General features: G+C 41.2%; 1 protein-coding gene across 1 annotated transcript; it reads left to right on the forward strand.

The window, feature by feature from the left end:
- Positions 1-316: 316 nt before the first annotated feature.
- On the forward strand, positions 317-2,432 carry tp53rk (TP53 regulating kinase). The gene is made up of 2 exons (XM_041034233.1): positions 317-574; positions 1,804-2,432. Exons 1-2 carry the CDS (start codon positions 352-354, stop codon positions 2,289-2,291), a joined length of 711 nt encoding a protein of 236 aa, XP_040890167.1. The 5' UTR covers positions 317-351; the 3' UTR covers positions 2,292-2,432.
- The last annotated feature ends 12,237 nt before the right edge of the window (positions 2,433-14,669 follow it).

The raw sequence follows: 14,669 nt of genomic DNA on the forward strand, positions 1-14,669 counted from the left end.
AGTCCCCTAACACATTTATTCGGCCCTCTATGGGATAAATAACACCAAAATCTGATAAGCAGGTTCTGTCCCTGTTGCTTACTGCCCTCACCTTAATACCTCAATAAGAGTAATATTTAAGTTCACTACATATGAATATGGATGGTGTGGATTCAGGTATGCTTTTGTCCTAAGAGTCATTCTCAATACACTGTAGATGGATAGTTTTATTTTACAGCTAGAGAAACATTTCTTTCCATCTGGGAACATCGTTTGTTCCTGTGTCCTCGTGGTGGCCGCTAGGTGGTAGCATGTTGAGACGAACAGAAGAAGCACTTAGACATCCGACCGTAGAAGAAGACGAGAGTCAATATGGCCCAGGAGAGGAGCATGGCGGTTTCAGAGTTACTCAGTAAAGCAGAGTTATTAAAACAAGGAGCAGAAGGCCGGGTGTACCGGACACAGTTTCTGGGAAAACCGACGATAGTGAAAGAAAGGTTCCCAAAACGCTACAGACACCCGGTGCTGGACGAAAAGTTAACACACCGCAGGACGATGCAGGAGGTCCGGTCCATACTGCGCTGCCGGAGGGCAGGTACGTTTTAACCACAGATCTATGTTGGTATCCGCATCCTTTCTCATATGTAGAATTGGAGCCTTTAAAATTCACTGACTTTGCACCTTAGCTAGCCTCCTCCAACGACTGTCATGCTGTCGGCCATTACTCTGTGTACTGTCCCTGTACAGTACACATATATGTATTCATGTATACATATATGTTATCCTTTTGTTGTAAAGGGAAAGGGATGGTGTCGTTCTTTATTTACTTTCCAGCAAAATATTTCACAAACTAGTCTGAAACGCGCGTGAAGACGCCGCCTGACTCTGCTCATTCTGCTGAGCTTTGAAACTCTGATACATGAGCACAGTGCTGAGTGTTGTAAACAGTGCCGAGTGAGCAACACCATTTCTAAATTACCCTAAACATCTTTTTCTACATTACTCTCTGAAAAAAACACGTTTTCATTCGAGCGAATACTGGACAAGGTATACGCTGATACCAATGTCTGTAATAGGCCAATATCGGCTGTTAAAAATCGCTAATGATAAGACACTTTAGACAGCAGCCTGCACACCAACGCACTGCCCTTAATTCATGTTTTTCTAGGCCTTGAGTCTTGTACCTAAGTGCTGTGCTCCTGTACCACTAGATGGCAGAACACACTTAGTACTGGTATCCTGAATACTGAGAGCATGTCTGTACAGCCTCAGTGAGTTGTAAGGAAAACTGCAACCCTCACACTCTGTTCCTTTCTTGGACTAAAGGAAAGTTGTAGTGATAGTCTGTATTTTTTCTTATTGTCAGCAAACCCCATTTGCAGACCAAAACCAACTAACAAGTATTGTGTGTGTATCCAGCCTGAAATGTTATTTCTCTGTGCCATAGAGCTTCATTGAGAAAAACAAATCAGTGAGTCACACTGTAGCACTAGATGACATTACTGTGAAAACACACACACACACACTCACACATACAGACACACTATACTTTAGTTTGATTCAATCCCACGCACACTGTCCTGCCATCTCAAATATTCACTAGAGCACCAAGGTGGGGTAGGTGAGTCTGACATGGACTGCAGCAATGTTGGTTTTGGTCCTTTCATAGAATTCAGCTACACAATAGAGGATAATCCTGGCCATATCCTTTGGCACTAAAAATACGGGTTTATAGTGCTGATACTTAACTTCTATATATCTAGAGGCCAGCATTACAGCCATACAATTTGATAAATCCGAGTCTCTTTCAACTTCTCTTCTCAGGCATATCTGCCCCTGTAGTCTACTTTGTGGACTACACCTCACACTGCATTTTCTTGGAGGAAATCCTGGGTTCCTCAACTGTACGTGACTACATTGCATCCAGCCAGCAGTCCGATTCCTGTAAGGACCAGGAGCTGGAGCGGCTGGCTCAGCAGGTGGGCCAGATCCTGGCCAAAATGCACGACGAGGACGTCATCCATGGAGACCTGACCACTTCTAACATGCTGCTGAGACGCGGCCTGGAAGGCAAAGAATCTGACATAGTCCTCATTGACTTCGGACTGAGTTACATCTCCACTCTGCCAGAAGATAAGGGGGTGGACTTGTACGTGTTGGAGAAGGCTTTCCTCAGTACCCACCCCAACACAGAGGCACTGTTTCAGAAGCTGCTGAAGAGCTACACAGCATTGTCCAAGAAGTCATCAGCAGTCATTAAAAAGCTGGATGAGGTTCGGTTGAGAGGAAGGAAGAGGTCCATGGTGGGATGATGATCTAAGCTATGTACAGGGACAGGCCTCTCTGGAACATATGTATCTGAAAACATGCTAAAATGACAAAGCTGTTACTGTGCATGAAAGACTGTTGTATGTGAAGTAACAACTAAAAATAATAAAGTGTTTTGTAGTAAAATGGAAAGTTTTTTTTCTTCCTATGACAGGCTGATTTGGGGGAAAAAAAGAGACATTGTAATAATGTTGGTTGGGGTTGTGGTGATATACTGGTTTCATGGTATACCATGGTAGGGAAATTGATGGTTATCATTCAATTTACATTTGCTTATTACTGGTATTGAAAAAAATGTAACTGAATGGATAATCCCGCTTTCCTGTACACAATTGCCACACACACACACGCAGTGAAGAAAACAACAGAGAAACAAGCGAGACTAATATCACTAATCTCCATCCTCCAAAAAAGAAATTGAAATCAGCAGCCTGAGATTACTGTGGACATGCTAAAAACTAATGTGGGGTTGTCCTTGAGGACAGAGATCCAGTTAGCAAAAAGTGTGGACACAAAGTAACTGCCAAAGGAGAAAGCATGTCCACCCATCTTCAAGAACACAACCCCTCTGTGCAGATCAAAGTATATGTCCCTTATGAAAAAGTGTGAATGGCAATCATAAAAGGTGCACAAAGGTACACACAGACATAAATGTGTAGTATGTATAAGTAACAGGGAGGGTCAGTCTGGCTATCAATCTTTTCCAAAGGGAGGCTTTTTACACATATTTCCATTATACAAAAAAACGTTTCAAATTTCAACTGTGATAAAGTGTCCAACCAAAAACCCTTCATTCCTTTAAGGTACACTGCATAAAAACTGCGAGATACCATGAAACTGATACTTTCTGAGGAAGTTATCATGCTGTGAAAATTTCATGTCATTGCAATCTATGATGTTGGCACATTTTGGAAGTAGGTAACATGCTGTGTCACATACAAAGACAAACATCCTATCATTAGGACACACATCAACTTCCTTATGTTCAACATTACAGGTAATGGGATAACATACAAAAATATCATAAGACAATTTAGCATTTGGTTGAAATCCATCCATCCATTTTCTATTCTACTTGATCCGTCAGGGTTGCAGGGGGGCTGGAGCCTACATTTGGTTGAAATGTGAAAGTTTTTTTCACATGTCTATGTTATATATAGACTTTCGGTGACCATATATTAGCATGTTACTTGTTTTACTCATACCTGAAATGCATTGCAATTGAAACTGTGGTTACATGTAACCTAGACATCCAGACAAATGATCAGCATACATGCACTTGACTAATGGCACAAATAAGATTGTATGTGGACATGAGAGGAACACTTCACTGACTGTCTGTGAGCTATTAGATTTAAACATACTGAGACATCCAATCCACTGTAAACAGCACAGTCATGTAAGAAACAATTTTATTTATATAGCGCCTTCCACAATCAAAATTGTCTCAAAGCGCTTTACAGAGACCCAGAGTCTGACCACAGAGCAAGCACTTAAGGAGACAGTGGCAAGGAAAACTCCCTTTTAACAGGAAGAAACCTTGAGCAGAACCTGGCTCATATAAGGGACCCTCCTGTCAAACAGCTGGGCTGGGTGAAAGGAGGAAAAGGAGGAAGATAGGACAGCTGGGAATGGAGGAAAGGACGAGAAGGACATATATGCAGCACATAAAACATGATCCAAACAGGGCTGGCAATGGACAAAGACAGAGAGTCTGCATTCACATTACAGAGCAGTTACTGATACTGATACTGTGTGTTCAGCAGATTAGTTATAATAACAAACAGAGCAGAAAAGCAGAAAACTATGTCAAAATTGGTAATTATTTACATTACAGCTGGCATAAAATACTAATATAAAATGTATCTGAAGCAGAGTGGAAATTTAAGCATGATAATGTGCCAGAAATGTACAGTTGTAGACAATTGGTTGGTAAGCCAGGACCACAGACAGAGAACATGCAGCTCCGGAGCCAGAGATACCTGCAGAAAGGTACAGAGAAAGAGAGACAAGAGAGAAACAAGCACAGGACTACAGGAGAGAGAGGACACCGAGTTAATGGCATGTAATAAAGGTTAATAAATGTGAGAGTGGGTCTGAGGAGAGAAAGAAAGAAGAGAAGAGGTGTGCAGAGGATCATGGGAAGTCCCCCTAGGCCTATAGCAGCATAATTAAGGGGTGGTTCAGTTGCCTGTGCCAGCCCTACTATGGGCTTTATCTGTAATAGTGTCTGTAATTGTGTCTATACTTATAATTGTAACAATAACTACAACTAATTATAAGCTTTGTCAAACAAAAAGGATTTAAGCCTAATTTTAAAATTAGAGAGGGTGTCTGCTTCCTGAACCCAAACTGGCAGTTCCACAGGAGAGGAGCCTGATAGCTAAATGCTCAGCCTCCCATTCTACTTTTTCTGGGAACCACAAGCAAACCAAAGCAATCTGTTGGGATAATATGGTATTGTCAACTCTTTGAGGTATGAATGAGCCTGGCCACTGAGGGTCTTATATGTAAGGAGAAGGGTTTTTTTTCTTTCTTTACTTTTTATTATCCCTCAAACGAATAATCAATTGTCGAATTGTCGAATAATCAATAATCAAAATTGATTATTCCCTGCATTTTACCCAGTTTACCCTACATTTTATCCTGCATGTATAAAGTGAACAATATCGGTCCAAGCACAGGACCCTCTGGGTTCCTTGACTAACTCTGGTATAAATGGAGGAATCTTCATTAGCATGAACAAAATGGAATCTATCTGATAGATATGATTTAAACCAACCTAGTGCTGTTCCTTTAATCCCAATGACATGTTCCAATCTTTCAAATAGGATACTATGATCAATAGTGTCAAATGCAGCACCAAGATCAAGTGGGATAAGTATAGAGACAAGTCCATTGTTTGATGCTGTGAGAAGGTCGTTCGTAACTTTCACCAGTGCTGTTTCTGTGCTATGATGAACTCTAAATCCTGACTGAAAAACTTCAAACAAACCTTTCTGATAACTGCAGCCTTAAAAACTGGATGCATTTCTGTAAGAAACTGTAAGACTTGAGTTTGGTACATGTTCGGTTATGAAGTTGAGTTGAGTTTTTGAGTATTTAGAGCAGACTGTGGTAGACAGAAGAGGCCATCTTCAAATGAGTCAGTCCTGCAACACTTCATCACTTTGGAGCCTGTTACGCCTCCAGTTACAGGGGTATCATTGCTGAGGCAAATAAGCCTAATGCTTTTACAGTGGAAACATAAAATATAACACACTTGATAAGTTTGTCAAGAAATGTAGGTTTTGTTTTTTTGTTAACATCTGGTTTGATAAATTGTATTGTAATACAAATGTAATTTGTATTATTTTAAATTTGTTCTTCCCTCCTTCCAAAAGCCTTTTGTCATAGTGTAGAAAAATCTTTTTGTAAATTTTTGTAAATCAAATTTTTGCTTTAGGAATAGTAGTGTCAGTCATCTTACAGCTCACTTCTGCAGGGTGACATGCAGGAAATTGCAGGTCCATGTCAAAGTCCAGGACTGCCTTAGAGCAACCTAACATGATTAACAGCTAGGTGTGTAACACAGGTGAATGTTTGCCAGAGATAGCCAAGCCCTACTCTGCATGTAGAATGACACAGCCACCATGTGATCTTCAGAACTGTGTGAACACACTCGGCTGAAACTGGCACGTCAGAGTTTGCTTTCACAATCTCTTCAGCATGCACTGAGACGGTGACATCTGAATCCCAATGGAGCACCAACGGATTATGAAAATTATGATAAAAATCCTAGTTATTGTCTTGTACTGTAGAGGTAAGTGTGGGTCATTGTTTTTGAGCGTCTCAGAATTAAATTGTAAAGTAAATGTCACAGTTCTGGCTGTTTTTTGCAAACTGCAGGAAATTCCTTCTGTGTTTTTAGGTTCCTCAGCTGTCACTGCACGGAAACTCAGTGTCTTGGTGGGCACAGATGTGACTGTCAGCTGCCTGTTTGACAAACTGTCCAAGGTTGTGGAGTGGAGCACTCTAACCGTTGAGTGGAATATGGTGGATAAACACGCAGAGAAGACCATTGTGTACACTTTTGAAGACGGGAGAGCACATGTCAACAGAGATGGTTCTGAGGTGGATGAAATGGAGCTTCTTCAAAGCAATGCGTCTCTGCAGCTACATAATGTCACTGTGGGAGATGAAGGGCTGTACACCTGCAGGATCATCACACCTGTGGTCTACACAGAGACCACTTCATTGGAAGTGCTTGGTATTCCACTTTCTATTTCTACTCAAACCTCTATTACATACTGAGGATTTAGGATATCCAAATACATCCTTCCCTTCTGTGCTGCTTCAGAATGTTATCAAACAAACAACATGCACAAAAACCCAGCATCCAAAACACAACAGAGTAAAAACCAGCAAGAGTTAGTTGTTTAGATGTTTTTACAAAACTATAGTGACAGGGGAGTCGGCCGTAGGTTTGTAGGTTTGCTAAGTTAATGAGGAAGGAAACTTCACCTAGTATACCATTATGAATTATACATCCAAATAACCCCACTATGCTAGCAGACTGTTTTTCGGTCTTTGTGGCTATAAAACTAAAAAATACCATGATATAGAGCAAACCATAAGATAGCAAGTAATGTAACGAATGTTAGCTAGGTTGTGGGTTGGCATACAGTTGTTATAGGTACTGCTGCAAAGCTAACATGCCACATCCTGGTAAACTAGAAAGTAAGCTGAATGTCTGTGGGCAAGTAATTTGACATCAGTGGAGTCACAAATGTGACACAGGCACATGATTACTAACTAACCCGTTGGGATTAGTTATCACAAACATTAGCAAACGGGACAAAACAATATAGACCTACTGTCTCTGTGAAACATGGCAAAACCACTGTTTTACACACGAGCGTCTCTAGTGTTAACATGCCTCTTCACCCTTGCGCCACGGTCAGCACTTTTCATTTTTTGTTTTCTGACATCCTCTTTGGCTCTTCCTCTGCCATCTCTCCTTCTTGACAATGCGATTATGCTGTGAAGGTCAGCACATTAGCATGTGCCAGATAAACTGTCTCTTGACCCATGAACTCATAAAGCACAGTGCAGTGACTGTTTGCTACATTGTGTTTGTGTGTTACAACCACATTGTATATGCAGAATTCATTAGAGACGCCTTACCTAAAAACCTATAATGTAGGCCTACTGTGTTTCTGTGCTGTGATCCCCAGCTCGGCCTTCAGTGTCGCTCCCAGAAAAGGCAGCAGTGACAGAGGGGGAAGAGAAGACCATACAGTGTGAAATCACAGGTTTCTACCCAGAGAAACTGGCTGTGACATGGCACATTCAAAATGGCTCCCACACTTTTCATGCAGGTGTAAGCCCCCTCTCACGTGTCTGCACCGAAATGGCTGTTCACAATCCAGATGGCACCTACAGTATTCGCAGTGGCATCACACTCCATTCCTCAGCAGTGAAGGATGGAGAGATTCACATCATCTGCCAGGTGGATCACCAAACCTACGGCACTCCGTACAACAGATCTGTTACATTCACTGTTCAAGGTGGAGGATTTCAGTTTTTCTTTTTCTCATTCTTCAAACTCTGTCATTATCCATACTGATATATAGATTTACTGCATATGTTATATGGATCTCACAAATCCTCTCTGCAGCTCCACCACAGCCCCTTTACAGTGCTGTCACACTCATAGCTGTCACCAGTGTCATCAGTTTGCTGCTGGTAAGCTCTGTTATTGGAGGCACTCTGCTTCTCTACAGGTATTTCTGCAAAGGTAGGTTCAATGTGAACAAACTGCATGTTGTTTTATTCAAACAGGGTTTACATCTAGTTGAATATGTTGAATACAGGCGGATATCACCCATGTTTCCATTAGACTAACATGCTGAGATTGTCCTTTAAAAAGTGCAACAGGTCAGTATGATGAATTTCATATTAACTGTAGAACTGATCAGCATAACAAAGGTTGCCTGTGGATCTTGACCTGAATTCACTGAGTCTAATGTGAAATTACTCTTCGAAGGTGCTCTGTAGATTTCTCTTGAAGGCAAAATTATGTTTCCATTAAATTTACACATTATGTGAATCTTTTAGGCTTATCAAACATGGTGAATTCATTTGCTGTTTCATAAAACATTCATAAAAAACTGAAACCTTTATTGTTTACGTCCACATTGGCTGGCTAGTGGTCTTCTTCTTCCCTGCCTTTTCTGTCACATTGCTACATTTCTTGCTGCTGTAACTGCTGATCAGTGGAAAAGCTGGAACTTTCATTAGGCAACTTTAACTTCATTCCATTCATCTTGTTGCATAAGTCAAAGTTTAGTTTGCAGAGTGGGGGTCTGTCAGATGAAACCACCAAGAAACCACCAAGGTGCACCAAGAAAGTCTAGGACAAAGTTGGAGGGATAAACTTCATTCTTCTAACATGTCCCCCATTTGTTTTGATGATGATGATACTTAATTAACTGAACCCCCACTGAAAGTGAAGGCCTTTCATTTGTTGCCTGTATAATGAATGATTCAAGTCCTGATTATACAACAACATGTATTCATCTCTCTCTACAGCTCCACCAAGTGTGTCTGAAATCAGCCAGTCCACCATCATATATGCTCAGGTGCCAACCGAACTCAAATGCACCATCCGAGGAGTGAGACAACGAGAGATCAAAGTGAAATGGTTTAAACTAATGAGCAGTGCAGACTCAGTGGTCCAGTCAGAATCCGTTTCTCTGCTGGCCAGTGAGGATCTGAGCGAACAGGCATGTCTCCATTCAGATGGGAAACACCACACATCTGTCCTGACCGTGTGCCTGAGTATGACTGAAGACCTGAACAAATACCAGTGTGTGGTGCTGTGCAGGGGTAAGATCTTCAACAGAGAGACAACAGTCAGGGTAAAGGGTGAGTGTCTTTAGACCCAAGGGCATGTTTTTTCATTTCATTGTATTCTTTTTCTCCAACAATTGCAATAAGTCATTTTGGGGAAGTAGAGCAGGTTGTCCACTGATCAGAAGGTTGGTGGTTTGGTCCCCGGCTCCTCTGGTCTGTGTGTCGAAGTATCCTTTGGCAAGATACTGAACCCCAAATTGCCCCCATCAATTGCCCATTGATGTGTGAATGTGTGTACGTGTCAGTTAAAAAAACGCTATGCATGCTTAGAGTAGAAAGCGCTGTATGAATGTGTGTGTGAATGGCTGAATATGTCTTGTAGTGTAAAAGCGCTTTGAGTGGTCAAAAAGTCTAGAAAAGCGCTATGTAAATGCAGTCCATTTTTATTTATTTATGTTGGTCAGTCTGTCAAGCTGTGCAACAGTTTTGTCTGGCTCAAGTAGTGTAGCTGACTATGTCAGTCAGTGACAGACCCCCGAAACAAACGTATAAATGTGTTCTTTAAACTCTCAGGTCAAATGAGTAACAAAATAAAAGTATAAATTAAATCTTACTTGGGCCACATGGGTCCCAGACTGTGGAGACAAATTTGAAGGCCATGATGACCCACCTGATCTGATGAATGACTAATCAGTATAAGTACAAAAGCAATGTGATCCTGCCAAAGATGGTGTAAACAAAGTCACTGATGTTATCAATATGATATTTCATAAGGCACCTATCAGAGCTGGTTGGACAAAGAATGCAAGATGATCAGAAAAGACCTGAGAAACCATCAAATGAAAAGCACCAAGAACCAAACAACCCAGCCTTAGCGATCAGCTAAAGTGACATTTTGAAATATATAAAAGTACAATTAGGAACAAAAAACTAAATTAGGCCCACATTTTGTGATGCTTATCCGGGGTTGGGTCGCAGTGGCAGCAGGTTGAGCAGGGCAAACCAGATGTCAATTCCCCAGAAGCTAGCCAGTAGAACGTGCTTCAAAACTGTACTTGAGTAACTATACTTTCCACCACTGATAGTGGGTTCATTTGAGCTTTTTCACTGAAAATACTTGCCTGCTGCAGAGGTCTGATTCTTCAGCAGGTACAGAAGACAGACGAGGAACTGAAGCTGTGAGATGTATCACATTTGGAATGAGTGTTCACTGAGAAGTCTCCCATAGTATATAGTCTTGAACATACAATGATCTGGGGTACTGTGTTAACCATGTTTCATAGAACTTTGATTAACAGATACAGATTATAATTATTTATCTGGCTTAGTCCCTGTATGATATGAAATAGTGAGATAATTCACAAGCTGCTTTGGGTCTCCTCTCTGAATCTGCGTATGACAGTGATGAGGGAGCCACTGTACAACACCTGGTGGCAGGAAAGAGAACAGCATGTTCTGTTGCTGTGCTCTTACAATAGCCACACTGCTGCAGAAAAAGGGGACACCTTGAACTGGTGCCACTGGAAAGTGATGGACCATGAAAACAATGTGCTAAAAGATGTTAAACTGCTCTGTAGTGCTGAGGGCAGCCTCAGGGGGAGGTGATTTATCACAACAAGTGAACCCTGTTACATTACATGAAGTCATGTAAGTCTTGATCCATTGCTAATATGAAAGTATTAATTAGTGCAGCTTGAAAGGCTGGTCACAGTTTGGAAGATGCTGAAGCGGTATTGTTCTGAGTTAAGTTTTTTATTTTATTCCTTCTATGCTGCATAATATTCAACTTCCATTTGTTTACCCTGATTGGAAATGAAGACCAGATGAGTTATTGAAAGCCCCCCGTCAGGACAGAAATAAGATCACAGACACCTCTGAACGCAATATCTGTACAGCCAGATAGCAAGGCAAGGATATTTAGGCAAGTCATGAGAGCATGACTGTTAAGACATTAACACAGAATATTCAACTAAACACTTTCTCTTCCACAACAGTCAGACTAACTCTGTGTAGATAACAATTAATATTATTAGAGTTCTGGACTACACAGTTTGTTTCTTTAGCTCCTCCCCATTCATGTTTATCACCACCAATGAGATCACATGTGAAATCTGATAAACATTACACCAGAACCTGAAATAATAGTGGTGATATGTTCAGCAGGTGGCACATATGAAAATTTCATTCTCCTACTCACCACTGTCTCACCACTGTCCTCATGTCTCACCACACACCCTCACATGCCCCCAGTGGAGCCATCTTTCCTTCAGATCTCCAGCATCCCTCAGATTCCCAAGGTGGAGCGGCTGCTGGTTCTCTGCTGTCGGGTGGAAAACTTCTACCCCCAGGACATCAACCTAGAGTGGTCCAGGAACGATGGGGAACAGGTCCGCACTGTCATACACTTTGGACCTTTCTCCGACCACAAGCGCCTCTACAGTGTGTGGAGTAAGATCCAGCTGGTCATGGCCAGAGAGGATGAGAGGGCTGTCTACACCTGCCGTGTTTACCACTCCAGCTTCCCTGCTCCAGGTTACAGAGATGTCCTGTACCACATTAACACTCAAGGTAGGAGCAGCAAATGTTTTTTCTGCCAATATCTTTAGATAACTGTTTTGAGTAAATCTTTTTTAAAGGTGTACTGCACTTTTAACTGAATTATACAGTGGGTACGGAAAGTATTCAGACCCCCTTAAATTTTTCACTCTTTGTTATATTGCAGCCATTTGCTAAAATCATCAAGTTCATTTTTTTCCTCATTAATGTACACACAGCACCCCATATTGACAGAGAAACATGAAATTGTTGACATTTTTGCAGATTTATTAAAAAAGAAAAACTGAAATATCACACGGCCATAAGTATTCAGACCCTTTGCTGTGACCCTCATAATATTTAACTCGGGTGCTGTCCATTTCTTCTGATCATCCTTGGGATGGTTCTACACCTTCATTGGAATCCAGCTGTGTTTGATTATACTGATTGGACTTGATTAGGAAGGCCACACACCTGTCTATATAAGACCTTACAGTTCACAGTGCATGTCAGAGCAAATTAGAATCATGAGGTCAAAGGAACTGCCTGAAGAGCTCAGAGACAGAATTGTGTCAATATGGGGTGCTGTGTGTACGTTAATGAGGGAAAAAATGAACTTAAATGATTTTAGCAAATGGCTGCAATATAACAAAGAGTGAAAAATTTAAGGGGGTCTGAATACTTTCTGTACCCACTGTATATTGTCTTCTAAATATCATGAGAATCTTTATTGTCATCATGCAATGAGCGTTCACACAAAATCAGCGTTCACACAAAAGTTAAGACAGTGCGAGGTGCTGCTTCTCAGCCCCTCTCAGTCTTTAAGAATTTCATAAACGCTCTCATGCTTCCTGACGAATCAGCAGGGAAACCTGAAGGGTGTGGGTGTGGGTGTGTGTGTGTGTGTGCATGTGTGCGCGCGTGCGTGCATGTGCGCGCACGCATGTGTGTTTGTGAGGGGGCTCAGTCTGGTGGTTCGAGCTCTTATGGACCTGTACCTCCTTCCTGAGGGCAGAGGTACAAAGAGTTTGTTACCAGGGAGGGTTGGATCTGCAGCTAAGCTAAATAGAGTCCAAGTCTGGCAAAGGACTCCCCACAATTCCCTGTGCTGACCCACCTGGGTCAAGTCTTTCCTGTCCTGCGCTCTGCAGCTGCCATACCAGACCACCACACAGACAGAGACAGACAATACCCTCTATGGTGGTTCTGTAGAAGTTTGTCAGTAGCAGAGAGTGGAGTTAAGAGCTCAACCACACTCACATGCACCAGAGAGCCTCTTGGAGTAGAGCTCTTAGCTGAGCCACAAACACAGGTATCCACACAGTGACTCAAAGAGCCATAAATGTGCTTCTAGTGACTGTCAAAGCTTCAGCAGACTGCCTGTCTTTCAGCAGAGTCTCACTGCAGCTTCTCATGGCTGCTTAGCTCTGACCACCAGCTTTACCTTAATATCTATGCTATACTGAGAGATGGTCTCTCCTGTGACCCATGACTCTCCACATTCTACACTATGTAGCCAAAAGGCCACGTCCCCACAATAAGTTCTTTCTTTTTCTGACCACATCTGTGCTTATGACTTCAGGAAAATTTCATGAAGTGAATATTGGTAAAGACATTCCTTCTCTGAGTTTGGGTCATTTTGCAGCTATGGTTTGCAGAATTCATTTTGAAAGACATAGAGTACTTATGATTATGATTATGATTATGATTATGATTATTATTATTATTATTATTATTATTATTATTAACTGGACTTGTCATTGTCTATTGTAATATTTTAGAGGTATATCATTGCTGCTTTCTTTTCTTGTCCTTGTTGCATTTCAGCTGTTCAGGATGGACTGCTCCTTTAACTTTCTCTTCAGTTGATTTATCAAACTAATCTGCAAGCATTAACAATGTTGTAGATTTAGAAGTATATGTAGTATAAATATATGATTTAATCTCCATTAATAGATGCACCTGTGTACATGAAAAGTGATTTACTATTACTACTTGCAATTTTATGCCAGTGTTCCCTGTTTAATTATATCAAAATGAAGAACTAATTTCTCATAAAGTTTGTCTCTGTCCCCTCAAACATGAGGGTTAATTATTAAATTCCTTCCACATTAACATACCTAATAATATAATAATATATCACAATCCAAGAAATCTAAGAATGTATTAATGTTAGAATACTGCACATCCAGTAAGAACTCACAATCTGCCCTATTATGTGTATACAATGTCTGTTGAAACAGGAACTCCTCCTAATGTGATGTTCATCAACAGTGATCCGCTTTGTCCTCTGCTGAATGAAGAGTGTACTCTGCATCTGTGCATCAAAGATTTCTGTCCTGAGGACCTGTCAGTAACTTGGACAAAAGACGGAGAGACGGTTGTCTCTGGCGTCTTCAACTCTCCCCCCAGCCTGAACGTCAATGGCCTCTACTCCATGTTCACTTTTCTCAAAATCACTCCCAACAAGGATGACCAGGGCTCCAAGTTCATGTGCCGGGTGGTTCACAGTGCTCAGAGGGAGCCTGAGGAGAGGCTCTTCACACTGCCAAACCTGCACCTGACAGAAGGCTGCTGATGACACAGTGTAAACTCTTGCATTTCTGTCTAATAGTCTGATGCAGGTCAGGGAAATATGATGGAACTTTTGATAAAATCATATTTGGTGCAGCCATTGCTGTCCACCTCTGATATGATGGACATGATGCACTGTTTGTTTTTCTTTTCTCATTAATATGGAACCTAAATGCTTTGAAGTTTACTGTTTCTGTTGTAGCAAGCATCAAACATTTGCTCTTTTTGCTCTGAGATTTCCTCATTAAAATTAGAATTTAGTAAAATTCATACTGTATTTTATTTAGGGGAATTTTTTGTACAGCATTTTATGGGTCCATAATTTCTTACCACTTTCTTAATACTGTTGTAGGAATAATAAGCTATGAAAATTGTAATTTCCATCTTAATTCAAGTAAGTACTCACAGGGGCCACC

Source organism: Toxotes jaculatrix, chromosome 3 (assembly GCF_017976425.1).
Source record: "Toxotes jaculatrix isolate fToxJac2 chromosome 3, fToxJac2.pri, whole genome shotgun sequence".
Taxonomy (NCBI): Eukaryota; Metazoa; Chordata; class Actinopteri; family Toxotidae; genus Toxotes; species Toxotes jaculatrix.